General features: G+C 42.1%; 1 protein-coding gene across 1 annotated transcript in view; it reads left to right on the forward strand.

Moving 5' to 3' along the window:
• The window catches only part of CCDC6 (coiled-coil domain containing 6), a 119,042-nt gene extending 94,915 nt beyond the window's left edge, over positions 1–24,127 (forward strand). The window contains exons 6-9 of the mRNA XM_028123989.2: positions 3,000–3,156; positions 5,796–5,896; positions 18,643–18,767; positions 19,819–24,127. Coding sequence (XP_027979790.1) covers positions 3,000–3,156; positions 5,796–5,896; positions 18,643–18,767; positions 19,819–20,013 — 578 coding nt within the window. The 3' untranslated portion in view covers positions 20,014–24,127. The remainder of the gene's footprint in view (positions 1–2,999; positions 3,157–5,795; positions 5,897–18,642; positions 18,768–19,818) is intronic.
• Positions 24,128–27,553: the final 3,426 nt, after the last annotated feature.

Genomic DNA, 27,553 nt, shown 5'->3' on the forward strand with positions numbered 1-27,553 from the left:
TTAAGGGAGACTCTGTTTCCTTGCTTTTCCCAGCTTTTAGAGGCTGCGTGTTCTGGCTCATAGCCCCTTCCCTGCTTTGGCAGCACTCCTGCTGGCATCTACGGGCGCATCTTTTCACTCTGACCCCCTTCCTCCTTCTTATGAGACCCTGGGATGACATTTGCCCAGCCAGATAATCCAGGATAAATTCCCATCTCAAGGTCCTTAACTTAATCATATCTGCAAAGTCCCTTTTGCCTCGTAAGGTAACATCATCCCAGGCCTCAGGGATTAGGATGTGGACATCTTTGGGGGTTCATCATTCTGTCTAACTTAATATGGGTTTCTGGGCTTACCCTAGGAGTAGAAACTTGTTCTCCATTCTTTTTAATACAAGGAATTCTGATGTGTACCTTGGGTTGAGAACCATGACATACATTTTATGAAAACAAATCAGTGAATTCTCAAATACTAGATATGTTAGGATATTTTTGAGGTTTTGGTGTGCCGGACAGACAGAGGTCTTTTCATGCCTTCCTGAACTCCTTTCAGTGCCATCGGCTTTCTTGTGTATACTTCTCTTGTGCCCCAGACAAAATCTTTAGAGGAAATTGAGGAAGAATTTTTCATTCCCTTTACTTTCTTCCTATGGCACTATTTGATCTTTGAAGAGACTGCAGATGCAAACAGAGGCATCCATAAGTGCCATTTCGATTTTTGTGAGGGCAGAGAAAGCTGAATGGAAGGAGGGACACGTGGCACCCAGCTGGCTCACAGCTGATCTGGATTGGTTTAGAAGATGAGTTAGTGACTGAGATCAGGTAGCCCGCCTCCCTGGGCTGCTTCTGGATACTTGGCTCCTCACCCTCCAGGACTGGCTGTATCAGAACCTGAACCTGTCTCCCAGGAGGTCTCAGCTTGGGATGAACATAAGAATCCCCTGGGGACTGTTCAGTATAGTGGTGGAGAGGCTTCATTCACAGGATTCTGATCTGTTTGGGGTGGGTCTGGGCACCAGCATTTTCTAACTATAAACTTGAAAGGGGATGCAACATGTACAGGCCACCTTTGGATCATAGGAGACCCACCTGTTTGGAGTCTGTCTAGAAGTCACCCTCTGTCGATGCTGACTTTGACCAAGTGTTCCAAGATGGCTGAAGATGGCGGAAGCATCAGGTGTGGCCCCTAAGTCTTAGGGAGCTCTTTGTGAGAGAAGGTGACAGGGTGACTCATGGGAGTAAATCCAGTCTTGAAATCAAGTGTTACCGGTGATGTGCCAGCAGAGGGCACCCAAGGAATACTGTGGTGTCAGTCATCTGAGGCTGGTCTGTAACACCTAGAGGTGATGGGCCTGGTGCCTTCTCTGTGGGCTTCTGGGTTAATTGCCCAGATGCCAGGAAAGTCCTCCGGCCATCACTCCTGCTGACTGATGTTCTTGTGTATAGATTATTGTTTAAGGATTCCCCTGCTGATTTCCCCAGATGCTAAAGAGTTGCATCTGAAAGACTGTTTTCTCTTAAATGATTGTTCTTGAAGCCTCATAAATCCTCAGTTTGCTAAAGCTTTCCTATTTATGGAAAAGAAAGGCAGCTTGCTCCAACAGCCGCCCCTCTTGTTCTAGAAACAGTAATACTCCAAGGGGCCAATCTAGGGCTTCCTGTAGAGCTAGTGAAAAATTCTACAGACTTGCATATTTGTGATGAAATAATTTAAATCGTTTATATTAAAAGTGTACTTTGTAAATATTTTCCCAGCATGCCTTCAATTAAAGAGATTTTTGCATCTGGATTAGGCAGCAGGATTTCTGGTTATATTGAAAACAACTGAGGGATTTAGTGTTTAGTGCACATAATAGTGTTTAATAACTTAGTGTTCCTGGTATTTTTATTTGAATTTCTAAAATAAGGATATTCAAGAGCTTTTATATATTCTGTAATGATGCTGTCTTGGAAATCATTGAATACTTATCATCAGAAGTCATTATTTGCTAAAACACCATACCTTCATAGAGGTGCTTAAAACTGAAACTAATTGGGTGGACTTAGGAGTTGAAGTAGGGTCACTTTGTGGGAAAGAATATAAATTCTACTGCTTCCTTACTTCTTAAAAGAATTTGGAGTGGGCTAATAATATGGAGCAGTAAGCTATAGGACTCTCTTAAACATGATCGGGCAGATACTGAATTTTATATTAATATTATTTTGGTGACTTAACATATTCTGTCAGCAAAGGGGCCAGGGTGGGGGCAAGTTTTACCATTCATTGGAATGCTCCAGGGAACTCGGCACAAGGAGATTCTAGAGCCTCATGAAGAGGTCAGCCCCACATTTCAGATTCCTGTAGAGCAAATCTGATGGGCTCAGCTGGTTCCAGCGTCCCACCCTGAAGCTAATCAGCTCTGGCCTAGGAAACCAGTCCTGTAGCAGAGGCCTCGTCATAGGGGGCAGCTCCTGAGGACGGGTATATGGGTCTTTACCTGCTATAAAGAGGCTGTGCATGAGTCAGGGAAAGAGTCTCACGGAAGTTAGACTTGACATATTCACCTAAAGTTGTTTACTGCGTCAGTTTCTGTTTTTATAAACAGAATTCTGACTTACCGAGTGTGTCTTAGTGCACTGGTCCTCGCTGGTGTGCTAGCAGGTGTGACTGGAGCTGAGCGGCAGCAGAACGGGGCTGAATGGGGGTCCCCGGGCTGGGTCCCGCCCCTCCTTGGGCTGCAGCAGCACGCAGGGCTCTGGTAGCTGCTGTTCACCATTTCCTCCTCCACATGCGGCACTTTAGAAGGCACCTAAGTGGGAGTGAAGATACCTAACCTCCCAGTGCCATGCCCCTTCTTCTTTTATTCTGTAAATGGAAATTGTTAGCAAACTTGGGTACGTGGGGTAAACTTTGAATGCAGGTCTCCTGTGTGTGGGAGAGGGAGCACATTCTTTGTGGCCTAGGAGCCAGACTGCGGTCTTAGTTCAGATTTGAGTACGATTGCATGAAATGTGGTTGAATCGAGAAATCTGGCCTTTCAGATTCTGAGAAAATGGCCCAGTATCTGGAGGAGGAGCGCCACATGCGGGAGGAGAACCTGCGGCTGCAGAGGAAGCTGCAGAGAGAGATGGAGAGAAGAGAGGCCCTGTGTCGACAGCTGTCCGAGAGCGAGTCCAGCCTGGAGATGGATGACGAAAGGTGTGTGCACGTCTCCTGAGCCTTGTGAGCAAACCAAACCAGACCAGCTTCCGGGGGGTCTCCCTTCATGTCCGGGTAGATATGGGAGGAGGCCGCCCTACACTTCCAGGTGCTGCCGACGACCCCCACCACCTCGGACTAGGTGCTGAGCGTGGGGAAAATGGAGAAGATGGACCATTTTCCTGAATCACAGAAAGACCAAGAAGAGGTTGCCTTCCCAAAATTATGTGGTCGAGAGAGAAATGGAGGGTTATGTATAGAGAGTATGCATAGTTGAGTTTGTCTCCTCCTGCACGGTGTCTGTTTAAAGCATGGGAGCATCTTATGTCCTAGATGTGGATGAGCAGGCATCATGCGGCCTGAGGGAACCCATGCATGCCTGGGTTGAAGGATCAGCAAGGAGACAGGTGGAGGTTGCTGAAAGGCAGAGGCCTTGCATTAACAACTTGGGAACTTCTGGGCCTTATTGCAGCTACTTTAGAAAAATTAAAACCAGTGCATCCCATTTATCTGCTAAAGAGTCTGTGTCAGACCCCCTCATTGTCCCACCAAGAAATGGGCTGAAATAAGAGGGTCATCTGTGGTTAACTAGAGGAAATGGTCCCAGCATTTCTCTCGTCCAGGGTCCCAACTTGAAAAAATTAAAATTGTTCAATCAGCAGAGAAACCCAGCATTTGGGAAATTGGGCTTTCTCTGAACCAGACCATTTCTGCAAGGAAATGCTCTGCTCTGGATCAGGGTTGCCCTGGCCTTACGTGTCAGTGTCTGAGTGTGAGGGGTGAGACCAGGGCCTGCTAATGACCGCGATGAATCATCTTGACTATTGACACCAAAACACATCAAAATCACTTCCTTTCTCTTTCCGTAACTGGATAGATCCAAAGGGTTATTAACAAAGCTTTTGATCAATTTGCTGTAGACAGTGGTATTACCATTTTAAAAGAAATCTGAGATTTTCTATAATAAAGGTCTATATTTTTATAATAAAAAACTTATAAAAACAATAATGGGTTATCATATTTATATATATATAAAATATATAAATATATATATATATAAATATATATATATATATATATTTATCTAGAAGCCTTAAGTAGCTTCAGTATTTTCACCATGGTCAGAAGATACTGCCCCTCACAGTGTGTCCTACTCAAAGCACTGTGTAGTATTAATGCATGGCCTGCTCCATGTCTTAAGATAGTTAATAAAATAGTTATTTGGTATTCTAGCCGATGTTTTTAGTCAAATGGCTTTCAGAAGCCTTTTATATATATATATATTTATATTTTTTTATATATAAATATATATATTTTTTTTATTTATATATTTTATATATTTTATATATAAATATATATATATATATATATATTTTTTTTTTTTTCCTAGAACTGGTATTTACTCCAGAAGATTTGCCTTGTCTGTCATAGGTCACATTATCCCAGCTAGAGTACCGCTCCCCAAAAAAGATTTCTCCTCTCCGTGTTAGGAATGATGATGTCACATTTGGGGGAAAGAAAATAGTTGGAAACCTAAGACGTCTACAAGTGTGTTTATTCCTTAAAGAGCAAGAGGCGGTTTTCGCTGTCTAGCAGGGCGTAGGGTAGAGGCAGGCCCTGGTGCCACCGTGGCGGGCTGCTCTAGAGGGCAGACAGAGGTCACCGTGGGGGTCTAGTGGACAGCTGCAGGGCAGATTTGGGAGCCTGACTCTCTTTAAGCCAAATGACCCAGCACGGAAATGGCTGTGTTAATGTTCTTCTTGTGAACTGATGGACAGCTGGGGCCAGGATCTTCCCTGGGATAGAGAGCCCTGCACGCACCACTGTTGCTTCCTTTGGCTGCGAGGCCTGTTAAGGGTAGCTGATGGGGAAGTCCCTCAAGCAGAGATTTCTCCTTGTCAGCATTCTGTGCTCGTTCACAGAGTGAAGGCTGACATTCCTGACCATCAGGCCTGAGGATCCTCAGGTCTGATGTGGCTTCCACGTCCAGGAAGAAGTCCGAGCCGGTAAGGTGTGTCCAAGCGTGACTGCAGTAGGTGTGACACTGGGTCTTCCACCATGTTCTTGTGTGTGGCTATTTGTTAAGCCAGGCTTACCTTGTAAATGACCTCCAGTTCACAGGAATACCGTTACCTTTAAGCTTTAATTTTATTTTTTAATTTATTTTTAATCAACGTATTTTTTCCGTTACCTTTAAGCTTTAATTTGATGACATAAATCTTAAAGGGCTTGATTGGGTTTGAATTGCAAATAACAATTTAAATGTAGCCATCAAAACATGAATGTGTCTATAATCCTTGGGACAATGGAAGTGGATTTCTACATAGCTATTGTATGATGAAGAAAAGCCCAGTCCTCTCTGTTGTATGACACAGTTCTGTTAGTAGGCCTCCCCCTGGAGCTAGAACATTCCAGATGTCCCTAACCTGTATCTCGAGGGAGAGGGGCTTGCCAAGCAAGCAGTGGAGCCTTGTGACCCTCGGGTCTGCTTTATACATGTCTCCTCGCTATAGCATCACTCTCTAAATATCCCGGCGTTTGACCTCAAGATGTAAACCCCAAACATTATCTCATAGGAGCTCTCTTAAGAACCCTAGAAATGCACACAGTTCTGATACCTACCCCCCCTCTCCTCTTAGGTATTTTAACGAGATGTCTGCGCAAGGATTAAGACCTCGCACTGTGTCCAGCCCGATCCCTTACACACCTTCTCCAAGTTCAAGCAGGCCTATATCGCCCGGTGAGTACATATTCTCAGCTACTTCTGTGAATGATTTTTGGCACATTTAATAGGCATCCCCAAATACGGTCCCTCCTAGCATATAAAAGTCTTGTAAGCAGAGGGAGAACAGTCCTGTGTTTTTCAGAAAGATCAAAAACAAATCACTATCAAGACTGAGTTTTAGCCTGAAATTTTTAAGCACAAATGTTACAGTGGTATCTGGTGTTTTTTTAATTTTGTTGTTGTTGTTGAAAAGGAATTTAACTCCAAATAACCTTTTTTAAAAAGACTGTCTTTGACTGATTTTAAGTGCCAGTGTATTGACAAAGCCTTGGACAGATGTCTGGGACGGATCGTAACGTATCTCCTGTGGGTTCTGTTATTATGTTCTGCATACATCATTTCATTTTTACCCTCAGAATAATTAATGTAGGCATCATTTCCCCCATGTTAACGTTGAGGAAGCAGTGATTCAGAAGTTTGGTGGCTCTTGGTCACAGGTCCAGGAAGTGGCGGGGCGGGCCAGGTCTTGCTTCCCAAGCCTGCGTTCTTTGGAGCACAAGCTGCCTCCTGAGATTCCCAGGGACTGGTGAGCAGGCCTGGGCCCTGGTAGGCAGGCCCTGCAAGAATAAACTGGCCTTGCTTTTGGCCTTGCTCCTGCGTCTGGCTTTGCTCCTCAGAAGCCTTTCCCTCAAAGGCGTGCTTGTCTTCATCTGACCCCGAAAACTCCCTGCCCCCCCTCCCCCCCAGGGTCTCTGGCTCAGAACCAGCACAGCGTGGGGCTTTCAGGCCAGGAGGGCAAGTAAATGATCCAGCAAGGAAGAAAGAGGAAGCAGGGGCGGGGGACTGGCGAGCGGAGTGGAGGGAGGAAAGCAAAGGTAGCAAGCCAGAGGATCGCATCTTGTGACTGAAGGGACAAGTCTGAGTTTCTTGTGCTTGCTGGTAAACAGATTTTAAACAGAGCTGGGGAGAAAGTAAGTGTGTGTGTGTGTGTGTGTGTGTGTGTGTGTGTGTGTGTGTGTGTGTGTGTGTGTGTGTGTGTGTGTGTGTGTGTTTTAAACAGAGCTGGGGAGAAAGTGTGTGTGTGTGTGTGTGTGTGTGTGTGTGTGTGTGTGTGTGTGTGTGTAGTTCCACAGCAGAATAAAGTGAAAGTGTGCCTGCTTGGTGTGTTTGGCGAGCAGAACAGCTGCCTGTTAGGGACCCTGTCACTTGGGCTGTTGTAACCGTGGACAGGGGGAAATACGGCAGCAGCACACGTTGCCACGGACACACCGAGGTTAGGCTCCTACCCAGTGCTCTGCTGCTGACCTTTTTTGATTTCTCCTCTTTAAAAAAAAACAAAAAACAAAAAAACCAGCACAAAGCATGGCAACTTCTGTCCATTTGGGGCAGGGTTAAGAGGAGCTGTTTGCAAACCAAAAGGGCTTTGTGTCCTGGATCAGTACATGATCATCTCCCCCTTGTTCTTGCCCCAAGGATGCTCTGGTATCTGTGCCTCCTGTTTTCTGGTGGCCTTTAAATCTCTCCGGAAGCTCCCCTTCCTTACTGCCTCTCAATTTTCTCCAAGTAGCACTTGGGTTTCATTACCATGATAAAGGTCTTTGCCTTCTGATTTATTGATGTAAAAGGAAGGCATGCATTAGGAAGAAGCAATATGGAGGGTGGCTTTTATAGTTGATGGTGATGCTGATTCATATTCAGTGTAATGTAGCCTTCTGTTTGATTTATTTAAACCTAAAGAAATCCTCAGAGGCATGTATTTTCCAATTCATTAAGTCTAATAATGTGATCATTGAATAAAGAAAAAGCGAAAGTCAGACCTTGGTTGGGAATATACTTCTATTGTAACAGATATTCTACAGGAAAATCTTACTCTGTGTACATAATTTGGACTTTCACTGCACTTGTCCCTATATTGGGGACTTGCCTGTATAGAGGAGCCATTTGCTTTTCCTTAAACTAAGTAATAAGTTAACACCTAGATTTTTTTTTTCTTTCAGCCAGCCTAAGTGAGAAGAACATTTGTGTCTTAAGTTCTATAATATCATCAAAGTAGATTTTATCTCCTATTTGGCAGCAGAATTACTCGTAATCTAGTCCCTTGCAGTCCTATACATAGTACATCAGCAAAACCTGAATTTTCAAGGTTGCTTTTCAATTTAGTTTTTATTGGAAGAAGTTGTGGGGCTCATATTAAGAATATCTAATCACTTTCTAAGTGGAATTATGTTGTTTTTATATGTATATATAGTTTTCATTTCCATTTTAATCATTTTGTCTCATTTCTTCCCTTACCATTTCTGATTAACATTGGCAGTCTTGCATTTCATCAAGTTGTTGAAATACTTTAGGTTCTCATTCACTTTGATTGAAAGATATATTTCCTAGAACTTATCAAAGATCCTCTTCTTAATAATGTATGGACTTACATATGTGGATTATGTATGGGGAGAGTATTACTTGTCAACAGTTATCTTTCAGGTTGTCCATTATTTTAAGCAGCCTAACGTCAAGACGCTCCCAATTAGCATATTTTGACGTGTCTAAATCACAGATGGGGAATAAGAACTTTGAAAAAGGGTCTACACCGCACTAGCAACAAGCATACCCACTGCCCAGATCTTGGTTTCTAATTCTGTTCTCCAGTGAAAAGAACTGGGAACTCCTTGGAGAAATGGATGTTTCTAGGGCTTGGAGTAGGGAATGTATAGGATGAACCTGGAAAATCGGTAATGCTGCAGATTAAGAAGGTGCTCAGAAAATAGCAAGATGGAGGTATGCGGAAGAGACACAGGTGCCAACAGAAAGAGCCCCCATAGGCCAAAGCTGGAATAATCTGAGCCACAAAAGAAATAATACATGTTAGACTATAACCCAAACATAAAATAAATATCCATGAGTTCATACTAATATAAATAAATGACGGACTAAATAAACAAGGTAGAAGAGACAAATCTCTTCGAAAGAATGCCACATAATTTACGTGGATACTCTGCTCTCAAGGAAGTAGAAATAACTCTTCACTCTTTAAATGTGGTAGGACATAGGGTCCTCCATCCAAAGCATAAGTGTGGTAAAGGGAAAAAGAGTAGCTTTATAGTGGGGAGAGTTGACAAACATGGCCTCAGACTCCACGTCGACAGTGGGGGGCCATTGTCCATAGCACATACCCTTGATGTGATGAAAATGGCACTTCACCTCTGTGGACTTCTTCCAAAAAACCCGTAACCCAGTCTAACCACGTGGAAAACGTCAGACAGATCCCAGCTGAGGGATAGTCTGTCTGCAGAATAACCCCAAATGTGACAAGGTCATCAAAAACAGGGAAAATTGAGGAACTGCCTCAGCTGAGAGGTGCCTAAGGAGACCTGACAATTAAATATTAAGTGGCATCCAAATGGGATCCTGAAATAAAAAAGGGACATTAGGTAAAACTTCAGGATATCCAGAGAAGTGTGGATCTGAGTTAATAATGTATCAGTATTGGTTTATTAGTTGTTTGTTTTTTTTAAGACTTTATTTATTTGACAGAGAGAGCATAAGCAGGGGGAGTGACAGGCAGAGGGAGAAGCAGACTCCCCGCTGAACAGAAAGGCTGATGTGGGGCTCGATCCCAGCACCTTGGGATCATGACCTGAGCTGAAGGCAGACGCTTCACTGACTGAGCCACCCAGGCGCCCCTTGGTTTATTAGTTGTGACGAATGTATTATACTAGCATAAGATGTTAATAATAGGGGAATCTGAGCGTGGGCCATACAGGAACTCTCTGTATTACTCTTGCCACTTTTCTGTAAACCTAATACTATTCTAAAATTAAAAGTTTATTTTTAAAGAAAGCCACGGAAATAGGTGAGATGTCACCTAGTCCTAGTGGATAAAGGGAGCAGAGAAAAGCCCTCCTGTCTGATCGTGAAGCATCTGTGTTATTTGGAGGTCAAGTACAGGAGGAAAACCTGGAGAAGGAGATTGGGAAGTGGCTACCAGGGGAGTGGAAAGAAAATTGGAATATGATCTCATTGAAGTTAAGACAGTCTTTCACCGAGAAGAGAGTGGTCAGCTTTGTCAGAGGCTCTCCAAGGTCAAGTACAACGAGGAGTGGAGAATGGTTGTCACAGCCGGCAGCACGGAAACACTGCTGACCTTGCAAGAGCAATGCTGATGGAGTGATGGGGACGGAGCCAGATTAGGGAGATTTAAAGAGGAAATTGTGTCTATATTTGAATTTTTGCAAAGACCGTGGTCTTATTTGTAACTTCTAGAACTAAAATATCTTAAAATTATAATCTAAAATAATCTTAAAAGGAAGAAAAGGTATCTGCCTTTAGTTTGGCTCTACATTTTTTTTTTTTTTTTCATTAGCAAAAAGATACTGAAGAAAATTTGGGGACAGTCAGAAGGGTATAAGCAGAAATAAAGTCATCCAGAATCCTTCTATCCAAAGGTGGTGTTTTTAGGTGTCTCCTCTCCCTACCCCCTTCTCCTGCAATGTTCCTTTAGATAGTTGGTTTCACACAGATTATACACTTCTGAACTTGCTTCATTTTGCTTAGTGGTTTTTGTCATAAATTGCTTTTAATTAATCATCTTTTAAAGTTGCGGCCTTGAGCTTGTGGAAAGTGAAATAAGTCTTACCATTTTCACTTTAGTTAATGCATTTCTATATGAAAACAAGAGAAATTTATTGTAGCATTAGCTTCGAAAAGCCATACTATTTGATTTATTAGTAGACTGGTGTTTGGGGTTTGTCATTTTCAACCTAGGTATTTTTGGATTCTCATCCTGTATTGATTTCGTGGGCCAGAGGGTCAGACACATGATGATTAGAACTTAAGGGAAAACTAAAAGTACTAAGATACAGTCTGGCCTCTAAGAGCTTATCATCAATGGTACGGCCTGGGGAAGGGTTGAGGGGGTGGAAATACAAGGAACGAGAAACTTTACAAGGCCACGCATAATGAATTTTATGCAGAAGGTGAAATAGCTGAACTGCAGGACATCCACTCCGTGGAGGGTTATATACTGTACAATTTCATTTCTGGAACATTCTCAAAGTGACAACATTACAGTGACAGGGAACAAATCAGTCATTGCTGGGGCGTAGGATGAGAGGGAAGGTGTGCCAAGTGAAAGGACTAACACCAGGGGGTTTCTTTGTGGTGTTGGAGCAGTTTTGCAGCTGATCGTGATGACAGTTACTCGAATCTACACATGTGATCAAGTTACTTTGAGCTGTGTACACACGTGCACACAGGAAGAGTACAGTGAACTCTGATGAAGTCCAACTCCAGTCTGTGCCTTCGTCACTAGTAGGGGACCTGTGTCAGTCCCTGGGGTTGATACTGTACTGTGCCTCTAGAACAACTCGGTGGTGGAGGCTGGCTGCAGGGCCCACGGGAACCCTGTAGTGTGTTTGCAAGTTCATGCGAGTGGTAAACGGTTTCAAAATAAAAAGTTATAATTGAAAAAATTCTAAATAATTTAAGAAGAGATTCAAAGAAGAGAGAGCTACCCAGCTTCGAGCACTTTTGAGATGGGCCTTAAAAGAGCTTCATGAGCTGAAGCCTAATGAGGCTGTCGTTGGCCAGGCACTCTAAGCACTGTGACATTTACTCTTTTCATCCCCACAACAACCTTGTGAAGCCACTGCAGTAATCTCATTTTATAGTTGATGGATCTGAAGTCCACTGTCACTCAGTGCTAAGTGGTAGAACTAGAGCTAATATAGCCGTTGGCTCTAGGATCTAGGCTGTTTGCCTCTTCAGAGGCTGATTGAGGTCCTGATTGACAGGGGAAAAAGTACAGAGAAGCTACCCCAGGCAAAGGGCATGATGTGAACTGAAGTAGAGGTCAGAATCAAGAGTGATAAGGTCACTGTGGTTCTTACCACAGGCTGCCCTGAGGCCCTGCTCCCATAGATTCTGTTTTTATCTGATTTGGGCCTGAACGAGGGCTTTGATACTCTGTGTTGAGAACCACTGACCTACAATATTAAGAGATAGTTTGGAGCCAAGTGCAGAGGCCTTTATAATATCCAGAGAAGAGATTTTTTTTTCCTTAGTTCAGGTAGACAGTAGGAAGTCTTTGAAGATTGTTGATTAGTGTTTAACATACCAATAATTAATCTTGCAATGCTACAAAATAGGCTGCATCTTTATTATTATTATGAGCTTCTCTGTCTTGGGATAAGATACATTTTCATAGCCTTTCTCTTAAATTTCATCACTTTCATAAGAAACAGAATTAGGGTTGTATTCCTCAGAGCTGTTTTAATAAAACCTCTTCTTCCCTCCTCCAGCTGAAGTCCTTGTGGTCAAAACAAACATGGCCACTTAGTTTCCAAAGACTTAGACTTGACTCCGGACCTCCATTTTGTAAATGTGAACCCCACATCCACAATTGGAATGGAAACATGCCAAATAGAAAGCACTATTTGATAATCAAATTAAGAAATGAAATAAACTCTTGACTTTAGGTGTTGAGGGCACAAATTCTGGGACAAGACACATAAAGGCGGGCTTGGTGGCTGCATATCTCAGCCATGGAAGCCAAAAGAAAAGTATCTTTAACAGCTGAAAGAACTGTACTTGCTACTTCAAGTGCACTCCTTAATGCCTATTATCCCATCCCCCCACCCACCTCCCCTCCAGCAACCTCAGTTTGTTCCCTATAGTTAAGAGTCTCTTACGGTTTGTCTCCCTCTCTGTTTTCATCTTATTTTTCCTTCCCTTCCCCTGTGTTCATCTGTTTTGTTTCTTAAATTCCACATAGGAGTGAAATCATATGGTATTTATCTTTCGCTGACTGGTTTATTTTACTTAGCATAATACCCTCTAGTTCCATCCATGTCATTGCAAAAGGCAAGATTTCATTCTTTTTGATGGCTTAGTAATATTCCAGTGTGTGTGTGTGTGTGTGTGTGTGTGTGTGTGTGTGTACCACATCTTGTTTATTCATTTGTCAGTGGACATCTGGGCTCTTTCCACAGTTTGGCTATTGTGGACATTGCTGCTATAAACATAGGGGTGCAGGTGCCCCTTCAAATCACCATATTTGTATCAGTTGGGTAAATACCTAGTAGTACAGTTGCTGGGTCATAAGGTAGCTCTGTTTTTAACTGTTTGAGGAACCTCCATACTGTTTTCCAGAGTGGCTGCACCAGCTTGCATTCCCACCGACAGTGTAGGAGGGTTCCCCTTTCTCCGTATCCTTACCAACATCTATCGTTTCCTGAGTTGTCAGTTTTCGCCCTTCTGACCAGTGTCAGATGGTATCTCATTGTGGTTTTGATCTGTATTTCCCTGATGCCAAGTGATGTTGAGCTTTTTTTCATGTGTCTGTTGGCCATTTGTGTATCTTTGGAAGAATGTCTGTTTATGTCTTCTGCCCATTTCTTGAATGGATTTTTTGGGTTTCTTGGGTGTTGAGTTTGATTTAGGTGGTTTATACATCTTGGCTATTGTGGATAATGTTACATGATGATGAGCATCTTTTCATATGCCTGTTGACTATTTGTATGTTTTGGAGAGATGTCTATTCAAGTCCTTTGCCCATTCTTTAATTGGATTATTTATTTGTTATTGAACTGTAGGAGTTTATATACTTTGAATACTAATCCCTTATCTGATATATGTCAATATTTTCTCATATTCCATGGGTTACCCTTCTTTTTTAAAAAAATTTTTATTGTTATGTTAATCACCATGCATTATATCATTACTTTTTGATGTAGTGTTCCATGATTCACTGTTTGTGCATAACACCCAGTGCTCCTCGCACAACGTGCCCTCTTTAATACCCATTACTAGACTAACCCATCCCCCCACCCCCCTCCCCTCTAGAACCCTCAGTTTGTTTTTCAGAGTCCATCATCTCTCACGGTTCGTCTCCCCCTCCAATTTACCCCCCTTCATTCTTCCCCTCCTGCTATCTTCTTCTTTTTTTTTTCTTAACATGTATTGCATTACTTGTTTCAGAGGTACAAATCTGTGATTCAACAGTTTTGCACAATTCACAGCGCTCACCATAGCACGTACCCTCCCCAGTGTCTGTCACCCAGCCACCCCATCCCTCCCACCCCCCACCACTCCAGCAACCCTCAGTTTGTTTCCTGAGATAAAGAATTCCCCATATCATTGAGGTCATATGATACATGTCTTTCTCTGATTGACTTATTTCACTCAGCATGACACCCTCCAGTTTCATCCACATCGTTGCAAATGGCAAGATCTCATTCCTTTTGATGGCTGCATAATATTCCATTGTGTATATATACCACTCTTTATCCATTCATCTGTCGATGGACATCTTGGCTCTTTCCACAGTTTGGCTATTGTGGACATTGCTGCTATAAACATTGGGGTGCACGTACCCCTTCGGATCCCTACATTTGTATCTTTGGGGTAAATACCCAGTAGTGCAATTGCTGGATCGTATGGTAGCTCTGTTTTCAACTGTTTGAGGAACCTCCATACTGTTTTCCAGAGTGGCTGCACCAGCTTGCATTCCCACCAACAGTATAGGAGGGTTTCCCTTTCTCCACATCCCCACCAACATCTGTCGTTTCCTGACTTGTTAATTTTAGCCATTCTGACGGGTGTGAGGTGGTATCTCATGGAGGTTTTGATTTGGATTTCCCTGATGCCCAGCGATGTAGAGCACTTTTTCATGTGTCTCTTGGCCATTTGGATGTCTTCTTTGGAAAAACGTCTGTTCATGTCTTCTGCCCATTTCTTGATTGGGTTATTTGTTCTTTGGGTGTTGAGTTTGATAAGTTCTTTATACATTTTGGATACTATCCCTTTATCTGATATGTCATTTGCAAATATTTTCTCCCATTCTGTCGGTTGTCTTTTGGTTTTGTGGACTGTTTCTTTTGCTGTGCAAAAGCTTTTTATCTTGATGAAATCCCAATAGTTCATTTTTGCCCTGGCTTCCCTTGCTGGGCGATGTTTCTAGGAAGAAGTTGCTGTGGCTGAGGTCGAAGAGGTTGCTACCTGTGTTCTCCTTTAGGATTTGGATGGACTCCTGTCTCACGTTTAGGTCTTTCAACCATTCGGAGTCTATTTTTGTGTGTGGTGTAAGGAAGTGGTCCAGTTTCATTCTTCTGCATGTGGCTGTCCAATTTTCCCAACACCATGTGTTGAAGAGACTGTCTTTTTTCCATTGGACATTCTTTCCTGCTTTGTCAAAGATGAGTTGACCATAGAGTTGAGGGTCCACTTCTGGGCTCTCTATTCTATTCCATTGATCTATGTGTCTGTGTTTGTGCCAGTACCATACTGTCTTGATGATGACAGCTTTGTAATAGAGCTGGAAGTCTGGAATTGTGATGCTGCCAGCTTTGCTTTTCTTTCTCAACATTCCTCTGGCTGTTCGGGGTCTTTTCTGGTTCCATACAAATTTTAGGATTATTTGTTCCATTTCTTTGAAAAAAGTGGATGGTATTTTGATGGGGATTGCATTGAATGTGTAGATTGCTCTAGGTAGCATTGACATCTTCACAATGTTTGTTCTTCCAATCCGTGAGCATGGGACGTTTTTCCATTTCTTTGTGTCTTCCTCAATTTCTTTCATGAGTATTTTATAATTTTCTGAGTACAGATCCTTTGCCTCTTTGGTTAGATTTATTCCTAGGTATCTTATGGTTTTGGGTGCAATTGTAAATGGGATCAACTCCTTAATGTGTCTCTCTTCTGTCTTGTTGGTGTATAGGAATGCCACTGATTTCTGTGCATTGATTTTATATCCTGCTACTTTACTGAATTCCTGTGTGAGTTCTAGCAGTTTTGGGGTGGAGTCTTTTGGGTTTTCCACATAAAGTATCATATCATCTGCAAAGAGTGAGAATTTGTCTTCCTCTTTGCCGATTTGGATGCCTTCGATTTCTTTTTGTTGTCTGATTGCTGTGGCTAGGACTTCTAATACTATGTTGAATAGCAGTGGTGATAGTGGACATCCCTGCCGTGTTCCTGACCGTAGAGGGAAAGCTCTCAGTTTTTCCCCATTGAGAATATTCGCTGTAGGCTTTTCATAGATGGCTTTTATGATATTGAGGTATGTACCCTCTATCCCTATACTCTGAAGAGTTTTGATCAAGAAAGGATGCTGTACCTTGTCAAATGCTTTTTCTGCATCTATTGAGAGGATCATATGATTCTTCTTTCTTTTGTTAATGTATTGTATCACGTTGATTGATTTGCGGATGTTGAACCAGCCTTGCAGCCCAGGGATAAATCCCACTTGGTCATGGTGAATAATGCTTTTAATATACTGTTGGATCCTGTTGGCTTATATTTTGGTGAGAATTTTTGCATCCATCTTCATCAGGGATATTGGTCTGTAATTCTCCTTTTTGATGGGGTCTTTGTCTGGTTTTGGGATCAAGGTAATGGTGGCCTCATAAAACGAGTTTCAAGTTTTCCTTCCATTTCTATTTTTTGGAACAGTTTTAGGAGAATAGGTATTAATTCTTCTTGAAACGTTTGGTAGAATTCCCCTGGGAAGCCATCTGGCCCTTAGCTTTTGTTTGTTGGGAGATTTTTGATGACTGCTTCAATTTCCTTAGTGGTTATAGGTCTGTTCAGGTTTTCTGTTTCTTCCTGGTTCAATTTTGGTAGTTGATACATCTCTAGGAATACATCCATTTCTTCCCGGTTATCTAATTTGCTGGCATATAGTTGCTTATAATATGTTCTTGTAATTGTTTGTATTTCTTTGGGGTTGGTTGTGATCTCTCCTCTTTCATTCATGATTTTGTTGATTTGGGTGATTTCTCTTTTCTTTTGGATAAGTCTGGCCAGGGGATTATCAGTCTTGTTAATTCTTTCAAAGAACCAGCTCCTAGTTTTGTTGATCTGTTTACTGTTCTTTGGGTTTCTATTTCATTGATTTCTGCTCTGATCTTTATTATTTCTCTTCTCCTGCTGGGTTTAGGCTTTATTTGCTGTTTTTTCTCTAGCTCCTTTAGGTGTACGGTTAGGTTGTGTATTTGAAGTCTTTCTTGTTTCTTGAGAAAGGCTTGTATTGCTATATAATTTCCTCTCAGGACTGCCTTTGCTGTATCCCAAAGATTTTGGACAGTTGTGTTTTCATTTTCATTGGTTTCCATGAATTTTTTCAATTTTTCTTTAATTTCCTGGTTGACCCATTCATTCCTTAGTAGGATGCTCTTTAGCCTCCATGTATTTGAGTTCTTTCCGACTTTCCTCCTGTGATTGAGTTCTAGTTTCAAAGCATTGTGGTCTGAACATATGCAGGGAATAATCCCAATCTTTTGGTACCGGTTGAGACCTGATTTGTGACCTAGGATGTGATCAATTCTGGAGATTGTTCCATGGGCACTAGAGAAGAATGTGTATTCCGTTGCTTTGGGATGGAATGTTCTGAATATGTCTGTGAAGTCCATTTGGTCCAGTGTGTCATTTAAAGTCTTTATTTCCTTGTTGATCTTTTGCTTAGATGATCTGTCCATTTCAGTCAGGGGGGTGTTAAAGTCCCCCACTATTATTGTATTGTTGTCAATGTGTTTCTTTGCTTTTGTTATTAATTGGCTTATATAATTGGCTGCTCCCATGTTAGGGGCATAGATACTTACAGTTGTTAGATCTTCTTGTTGGATAGACCCTTTAAGTAGGATATAGTGTCCTTCCTCATCTCTTGCTACAGTCTTTGGTTTAAAATCTAATTTGTCTGATATAAGGATTGCCACCCCAGCTTTCTTTTGGTGTCCATTAGCATGGTAAATGATTTTCCACCCCCTTACTTTTAATTTGGGGGTGTCTTTGGGTCTAAAATGAGTCTCTTGCAGACAGCATATCGATGGATCTTGTTTTTTAATCCAATCTGATAGCCTGTGTCTTTTGATTGGGGCATTTAGCCCATTTACATTCAGGGTAACTATTGAAAGATAGGAATTTAGTGCCACTGAATTGCCTGTAAGGTGACTGTTACTCTATATTGTCTGTGTTCCTTTCTGGTCTATGCTGCTTTTAGGCTCTCTCTTTGCTTAGAGGACCATTTTCAAGATTTCTTATAGGGCTGGTTTTGTGTTTGCAAATTCCTTTAGTTTTTGTTTGTCCTGGAAGCTTTTTATCTCTCCTTCTATTTTCAATGACAGTCTAGCTGTATATAGTATTCTTGGCTGCATATTTTTCTCGTTTAGTGCTCTGAATATATCATGCCAGTCCTTTCTGGCCTGCCAGGTCTCTGTGGATACGTCTGTTGCCAGTCTAATGTTTCTACCATTCTAGGTTACATATCTCTTCTCCCATGGGTTACCCTTCTGTTGATTATTTCCCTTGTTATCTAAGCTTTTGAGTTTGATATAGTCCCACTTGTTTGTTTTCTGCTTTTGTGGCTGCACTTTTGGTGTCACATCTGAGAAATCATTGCTAAGACCAATGTCACGAAGTTTTTCCTGTGTTTTCTTCTAAGAGCTTATAGTTGTTTCTTTTGCATGTGGATATCCAGTTTTCTCAGTACCATTTGTTGAAGAGGCTACCCTTTCCCCATTATGTATTCTTGGCACCTTTGTTGAAGATCATTTGACCGTTTATATGTGGACCTGTTTCTGTGCTCTTTGGTGTATTCCAGGACTTGACTTTTATATCCCCTTTTACCCAGGAGGCCATTTGATGAGCCCACCACTCTTATCTTTGTTCATTTTTGTTGGTGACTGAGAACTTTTGCATTTTAAAGTCTTCTAGATGGTTGAAGACACCAGAGAATGGAGTTTGAAATAATGCTTGCTATTGTTATATTTCAGGTCTATCATATGCAAGTCACACAGTTGGTTTCACGCCACCAACTTCACTGACTAGAGCCGGAATGTCTTACTACAATTCCCCGGGTCTTCATGTGCAGCATATGGGAGCATCCCATGGCATCACAGTAAGTATTCAAAGGGGAGGAAGCCACACTTGACTCTCTTGGTGATAGCAGCCACTCCTCCTTAGGAGACCCAGGGCTGATGCCCTTAGACCTTGACCTTTCTTCTCCCTCCCACCTGATGTTCACCTTCAAACTATAGAGACTTCCCAGCAGTTTGATACCAAATTCCGGTGTGGAAACTAAAATCCTTCCCAGAAGACAAAACTTCAGCTTCACTTTCTGTGAAAAATTACGCTTTGTGAAATGTAGTTTGAACTCTGGCCAATGCCTTAATTAAACTCTGGCCAGCTCTGTGCCATCACGAATCATTGCTGGTTGCCCCATTGTCTAAAATATTTATTGTCTGCATCTTCACATTTCACTGATCCTCAGTATTCTTCTTGAAATTAGCCTTATTTCTCCTTTCACTCAGAATTTTTCCTCCTGGAATTAGAAGGAGCCTTAAGTGTGTTTGGTTCAAACCTCACTTGGGAGTTTTTTCTTTAGAGCTGGTTATTAAGTTGACTCATAGAGCAATTACAAATGTAGCTAACAGGGGTTTGAGAACAGGAGAGAAGTGAGGGTATTTCCGATAAGGGAATCTTTAAAAGAAGACTCTTACTCTACAAAAGCAGGAGGTAGTCCTGAAGCTGCTTTTATTGGTTTGGTGGGCTTTATGTAAAAAGAAACCTTTGGTTGAGCTGCAGCTTTCAGGATGTTGACAACTTACTTGAGTGACGGAAGGAACTCGGGGACAGACAGTGGACAGAAAAGATTAGAGTGGAGGATGAGGCAGCTGTTTTTTAATTCTAGGACTGTCCCAAGGAGGGGCCCAAGTCCAGTAGTCTGGTCAGTGTGAGTCCCGTAGTAACTTTGCACAGCCTTCTCATGGGCGTAGGTGCAAACTCCACCTTAAGTTTTCATTAGTAGTTCAGAAACCAGTAGGACTAGACAAGGAACTCGCTAGTTTCTTGTCTCTGTCACTCCTCCTTTTCACTAGCCCCCACTTGTCAGCCTGTTAGAAATGAGCCGTCTGGACCCAGACTGACCTGCTGTTCTGTCCTCTCTGCAGAGGCCTTCACCGCGGAGAAGCAACAGTCCTGACAAATTCAAACGGCCCACACCGCCTCCGTCTCCCAACACACAGACCCCGGTCCAGCCCCCTCCGCCTCCACCTCCGCCGCCCATGCAGCCTGCAGCCCCCTCGGCAGCCACCTCGCAGCCCGCTCCTTCGCAACATCCGGTGCACCCCTCTTCCCAGCCTTAATGCATGTGCTTAGTCTGCATCTCCTGTTGGGACTCGTACCGTGGAGCCGTCTACTCAACGCCAAAGGCTTCCTTCCCTGGCATTTTTGGATCTGACTTATTTGCACTGAGGTTATCTAGGCTTCACTATTAATTGTGTTGTAAGTGTTTGTCGGAAACGCAGCCAGTGTTGTGGGTCTACAACACTAAACAGATGACTTTTTCCATCAGTGTTTTACTTGAATCTACATGTACGTCCATTCCCTGGCTGGAACATTCGCTATTCGATATTTGGTAATTCAGCAGCAGTGTGAAATTTTTGCTTGGCCCCAGAGCTTCATTTTCCTGGCTTTTAGGTTTGTAAAATAAAAAGGGATATCTTTTTTACATTTTTTTTCATGAATTTGCAGAAAATTACTGAGCTGTTACTCCCCTCCCCCTCGCCCCCCATTATAATGGTGTTTACCAAACATACCAATAATTCAGCACTACAATTCAGACCTTTGAAAATCTAGCTTTCGGTGTCGAATGGAAAGTTAGATGCATCAGTGCCCAAGACAATATACTCTTTGATAGAGCTTTCTACAGGTACACTTTTTATAGGTTATTTTCAGTATATGTCAACATCCATGTCTCTTGTGAAACGACAGGCTAAAGTAATGGATCACATGGCTGTACCTTTTCCACATACACGTGTGATGGATAATTATTGTATATTAACGTGTGATTCTTTCCTTATCTTTAGTGTTAACCTACCCAGACCAGCCCCTCTAACACGAGTCGATAAATGTTGTCCTGCCCACCGGTGGTTTTGATGGCTGATTAGACACACTCTTTGATTTCTGCTGCAGAAGGCAACATGATTGTAACAGAAACAGCTATTTTCCCCTTTCCATTCTTCGTGTTCCCCTAAAATAGAGTTTGAACAAATATTTTAAAGGTGCAAAATACTATTAGAAAGTACTATTTGAAATGAACATTATAGGAATCTCTTGGCATAACAGCCACAGAATACTTTATTGCTTGGCAGAAGAGACAGAGGTGAGACGGAAGTAGCACATTAGCTGGATGAGCGCTTGTGTCGCCCAGCGTAAGCAAGTGCGGTGTACAAACAAGTATACTCTGAATACATTATTTCCACTCATTTAGCACAAATAAATCGTTTGGTTTCACTTGGAAGTGGAACACTGTGAGTCACTCTTTTCTTAATACTTGCAACATCTTTATTTTTGCTTTTCAGCAGTTACTGTTTTGTACTTTGGTAGTAAAGTGATTTTTACCACCTGTGTTTGCATATTTATATATGCTGTGGATGAAAATAACTTACTAGAGAATGTATATTTTATGATGAGAATGTGTATCTGTTGGATATAATCAGAACTGAAAATTAATTTATCAGTAATTTTTAAGAGTCCATGTTTTGTGACACCCATCTCTTAATAGCTAGCGCTTTATTGAACACACTCCTAAAAATAAGGAACCGTGACATTGTAGATATTTAATAGTGTACAGTATAGAGACTTCCATTTTTGCCTTCGAATGCATATTTAAGAATTACAGAATGAAACAAGTCTTGTTGGAAAATAGTGTTTGACTAGCATTTTAAGAACTGGAGAGTAAAAGCAACAATAGGATTTTTCACCTCTTCCTGCTTCCACCCCTGAACTTCACTCCCCAATTGGTCTATATAAATTTTATTTATAATCTGTATGTAATATACATAATCATAGTACAGTTCTCAAATAAGGGGAAGAAGTTTGGCATTTAATTATCAAGGCTTTAGGTTTTTAATTTGATCAGACGGGGTCCTAGCAAACCCGGGGATCTCACCAACAGCCTGCCGCCCCTCCTGGTTCATTGCCATTCTGAGGAATTCTGAGAGGAGGCAAACCCATTTTGCCTTCGCGGTACAGTTCTTGGTTTTTCTCATAGGAGAAGTATGGTTTATGTTTACAAGACTCTTTCATGAGCTGATAGAATTTAATGCTGTTGGATAGTGGCTTGCATGCAAACGAGAAAGTCCATAACAGAACAAGCTTCCCTCCACTTCCTGTCAATGGTTCCCTCCCGAAAGCACAAAAGTTGAAACATTGCCATATGGTGATTGAAAAAGCACTTGGCGTGAGCAAACTGCTCCTGACAAACGCCTTTTAGAAACAGGTTCTTGACTTTCAGACTTTTGCAGAAATGGAGTGTTGGTTTCCCTTGTCTCGTCATTTCATTTCAAAATAAAACACAGCTCCTTCAAACAGCACTTTTTCGACGTAGATCGAGTTGCCTCTCCCTGCGGACATTCAGAGTTGATAGAACAAACACTACTTTTTTGAATCTGTGCTGTTTCAGGTCCTTCTCAGGTGGTTTCTGACCCCGTGTGGCACTTGTCACATATGGGCAGTGCACCTGCCAGGACCGTTCTTGCTGATGGTTCAGCCACCAGGGACCCATCAAATTCAGACCCCAAGCCCATGGAGGCAAGAGGCCCCTCACCCATGGGAAGTTGACTTACCGCGGGCGCTTCTCGTGGGGGCTGAATATGGTTCCCGCCATTTCTGCAGCCCATGCGCCCAGGGGCACCCTGGAGCGGTTCCCTGAAGGCCTCTGTCCAATCAGGAGCCGGCCCGCGGGCAGGCGGGCACACCAGTAGCTTCTAGGAGCTTCCTTTCCCTGTCTTGCGGACAGAGACCCTTGGCTACCACTGTGCTGCTAATAGGATAAGTACTCTGTTGCCAGATTACCATGCCTTTTATACAAAACCAAATTAACTTATCCAATACCTGACACCTCTCTGGGCTCTGAACTGCTTTCTCTCATCAAGCATGCTGGCATTCTGGACAGAATTCCAGAAATTTGGCAGATGGTGGAAATATTTAAGATTTAATTTAACTTGCTCCTTGTTAATTGAAAGGAGTTTTAAATTCTGAGCTCCTGCGATACTGACCAACCATGGGATGAATGTGTAACCAGAATGTGGCTTTGGCACCAAGTGCCGTTGTCCCTTGGTAATTGGCTTCTAACTGATTGGACCAGAGATCACTGATGATGTGAATTTTTGTTAACTGTTCAACTGTAGGAAAACAGAATATGTATCTCCCTCTGTTAGGTGGACATGAACTTTTCCTGCACGAAGCCTTGCTTATAGAGGATGCCCAGTAAGGCAAGAAAAAGCCTAATAACTTGTGCTTCGAGAGCGCAATATTTTTATCTTACCAGTACGGAAGAATCATTTCTATGTAACCTGATCTTCTGTCTAGAACTTGTCTTATAGGTAACCAACACTGAAAACTTTGTAGTGGTAACTACCAAAGAAATACATAGTAAAACAACCTTTTATTTCCAAATTTATTAAAGAGCCAGCCGTTGACGCTGCTACACGAGTTCCATGCTCAAGAGCCATTGTAAGAGATTAAGGGGTTTTTAGGTTTCCGTTTCTGGTTTCTTCTTGTTTTCTTTTTTTAACATACACACACAGCTGTTGGCATGATATTATGGTGAGCATTTCCAGAATGCTCAGCAGTTGTTAACAGCCAAGCCCTGGTTGCCTCTTGTGAGGCGGTGGAGGGAATCCCATGTTCACGATAGCGTGGGTGCTGTGTGTGTGCGTGTGTGCGTGTGTGCGCGTGCGCGTGTGCGTGTGTGTGTGTGCATTCATGCCTTAACTCGGGTTACTGCTCAACTTCAGTTCTTGACTCAGTCTGCACCGTCATCGAGATTGTAGTGTACATCTTGATCTGAACTTCGTCCTGGCAAAAACAAAGTTGCAGGCACAACAGTTTAAGAATGCATTCCTCTGGAAGAGGTTTTGATCAGGTTGACCCTGAGCCTTTGGACTTTATTTGGAACTCAGCATGGAAAGCAAAAATGGACTGTCAAACGGAAAGACATCAACAAGGAAGAGAGGAGAGCCAAGTGCTAGCATGTCTTTGCCTCTGCATCTCCGTGCACACTGTATGTTCATTATAGCTTGTTTACAACTTGACTAGGTTGGAGTTCTGGTAATAGTGGCAATCTTGACATTCTTGGTCAGAGTTTAGAGAGATGTAAGACTTCCAATTAATGTCTTATTTACTTTATGTTGATTAGTCTTTGATACATGTGCTGAATCAGAAACCTAAATAAAGATAATTTTTTAAAATGCACCTCTTGAGCCTTAAAACCTGTCTCTTTCTTTCTGGTCTTTGAGTAGGAAAATGAACATTGTTTCCCTATTTGCTTCTGAGGGACATCTGTCTTTGATTCTAACCCTAAAGACTGCCTTAGAAAGTAAACCTAAGGACAGGACACGGAAGGGTCTAGAACTGTTCTGTTTCTTAAACGGGGTGCTGGTTACCTGGATGTATTGAATTTTTGAAAACTCATTGAGCCGTATGCTTATGATTTGTGCACTGTTCTAAGTCTGTGTTGTATTTCAATTTAAAACCATACACCTAGGAGATTATGAAAAGTGACACTCATTCCCAAAACTGTTACGTTACATATAAACATACGTGTGTGTACACATGTGCACCCACACATGCGTGCACACACATATTTAGGCTTTGGATATGACCGCCAGTATATTTCCGAGCTTACTCTTAAAGTCCATCTCTGTGGTTTCCTCTTTTTTTTGTAGAAAGCACGACTCCAGAATCACTTCCGGGTTTGAGTACCAGCTCTTTAACTGAGCCAGTTACTTAGCCTGTCTGGAAATCCAGTTCCTTCCCTGCGAGATATGTTACCTGCCTCGCTAAAATGAGAAACCGGGAGATGAAAACCTCAAGTGCAGTCCTTCACACAGGAAGATACACACTAGTCCCTCATGCATTCATTTGGGAAGAAACTCAATGGGTATTTGGGGTGACGTGTTATACACGTTTGAGGGCTGTATCGTTGGTCAGCTGCATTTTAGTAAGCCCCTGGCATTCGGTTGGGAAAAAAATGGTACGGAGCAGGATCCTGTCTTTGGAGCGTAGTTGTCAAGAACCTGGTTGTGATAACAATCTTACGGGGGCAGACTTTGAATCTAGGCCCTCTTCTGTATAAAAGGACTAAATGGACCTTGAGTGACTTTTGACCTCACTCTGGCTTAAGCCAGATTCCATGTTCACTATGAGTTAATGAAAGATTTTAATTTGGCTTTTGAGCAAGGCCTCTCTACTCCTGGCAGCTACTAGGTTTTAGTGGAAAATGTTGCCCAAGAAATGGCCCAGGACCTCTGAATTCAAGTCTTGGCCTCATTTGCCAGCCTCAGTTTTCTAACCTGTATAGTGGGGATAGCCATTGTAATTTCAGGTAGAGTGTGATGAAAACAAGATCTAAACAAAGTGCTTTAACAGCAAGTAGAGTTCAAGCTACGTGTGTACTTTTTTTTTAGTACCTTTTAGAGGCTGCGTGTCCACCAGGTGCATCTAAAATTGAAACCATTAATGGAAATTTTGTGTTTATGTAAATAAAACTCTACATCTGGGCCTTTTTTTTTTTTTAAGGTTTTATTTATTTGAGATTGAGAGTGAGAGAGCACAAGCAGGGGTGGAGGGAGAGAGAGAGAGGGAGAAGCAGACTCCCCGTTGCGCAAGGAGCCCGTCATAGGGCTCGATCCCAGGACCCAGAGATCAATGACCCAAGCCAAAGGCAGACTTTTTAACCAACTGAGCCTCCAAGGTGCCCCTGGGTCTTTGTTTTAATGTTTCACTATTTAAATTAAAAACTCATGGAAATGCAGTTGTATTCAGTCACTGATATCTAATCCAGGCCCAAACTTTTTAACATTCTCTTTAGAAATAGAGGAAGAAGCAGTGAGTGGTAAATTAGGTTCCATGTCTAATTTTTATTATGACGTGAGAGATTGAATTCCTGTCCTCAAAGTTTTCTTTTTTTTTATTAAAGATTTTATTTGAGAGAGAGAATGAGAGAGCACATGTGAGGGGGGAGGGTCAGAGGGAGAAGCAGACTCCCTGCTGAGCAGGGAGCCCGATGCGGGACTCAATCCAGGACTCCAGGATCATGACCTGAGCCGAAGGCAGTCGCCCAACCAACTGAGCCATCCAGGCGCCCTCAAAGTTTTCTGATATCATTCCTAATTCCATATTACACTGAATGCTATTGAACTAAATATATTGAGAGCTTTTTCTGGAGAGCGTATTTTCTGATACCCTATGAGTGATTTAGTGTACATTTCAAGATTACTAATTATCCCTAAAAGAGATCTTAGTAATTTTTTCATTTTTTTTTTTTAAGATTTTCTCCATTTATTTATTTGAGAGAGGGCACACAAGAGCCGGGTGGGGGGTGGACAAAGGGAGAGAGAACCAGACTCACCTCTGAGCAGGGAGCCCGATGCAGGGCTCAATCCCAGGACCCCAGGATCATGAACCGAGCTGAAGGCAGATGCCCAACCTACTGAGCCACCAGGCGCCCCCCAATTTTTTTCATCTTAAAAAGGAACAGCCAGACTCAGAAGTGAAATGGATGGTCTTGTAAAAACATTCTTCGTGTGTTCAAGAAGGCAGAAGAAAGTGTGAGCATGATGAGAAAAATGTAAAATATAAAATAGACCCAGATTGAACTTATAGAGACAAAAAAAATCTAATGTCTGAAATTTAAAACAACAAAAAACTTGCTACTTACATCTTCTGTGGATTTCTGTTTGTGCTCTTTAAATATCCTTTAAAAGGCAAGTATCCTGCAACTTCAGTGAATTTATTGATTAGTTCTTAGAGCTTGTTAGTGGAGTTGAGGGTTTTCTATATACAATATCATGTCATCTGCAAATAGTGACAGTTCTTTCTTTCAAATTTGTATAATCTTATTTCTTTTCCCTACCTAATTGCTGTGGCTAGCACTTCTAGTACTATGCTGAATAAAAGTAGGGAGAGTGGCATCCTTGTTTTGTTCTTGATCTTAGAAAAAACAATGTCAGCTTTTCACTGTTGACTATGTTATTAGCTGTGGATTTGTCATATATGGCTTTTATTATATTGAGATACATTCCCTCTATACCCATTTTATTGAGTTTTTGTCATAAATTGTTAATAAATTTGTCAAATGCTTTTTCCACATCTGTTGAGATGATCACATGATTTTTATCCTTCATTTTATTAAAATATATCACATTGAAAAATAAATAAATAAAAGGCCACTCCTGAAATTCGAGTTTAGCCTAGTTAACCTACCTTCCTCCCTGCCCTCCCCTGGGGTTTGCTTTGCCTGGGTGCTCGTGAGCCACTGCTGGCAAATCCTCAACCTGGAGAACTGACTACTCCTATTAGTCACTGTAATGTTGGGCACAAGCCTCAGGTTTAAGGGAGCTAGCGCACTGGAAGATGTCCTGTGAGTTCAAGTCCGCCCACGTCCGGTTTCCTGAGCTTCGTTTTCCTCACCTGTAAAAAAGGAATGGGAATGGGGTCAGTAGGATTCAATGAACATGTTGTTAAAACTTCAGAGAGTATAGGGTTCTTTGTATTGTAGCTTCTTGAGGGTTTGCAAGTACGGGAGTGTTGTGCTTAGGGAAACTGTAGTGGGATCCCATGGCATTCGAAGAGATGAGGGTCAGAGAAGACTGACAGACGAACTGATCTTTAACAGAT

The sequence above is a fragment of the Eumetopias jubatus genome, unplaced genomic scaffold, assembly GCF_037043125.1.
Source record: "Eumetopias jubatus isolate StellerSeaLion01/CBP00866 unplaced genomic scaffold, mEumJub1_p1.0 scaffold_17, whole genome shotgun sequence".
Lineage (NCBI taxonomy): Eukaryota > Metazoa > Chordata > Mammalia > Carnivora > Otariidae > Eumetopias > Eumetopias jubatus.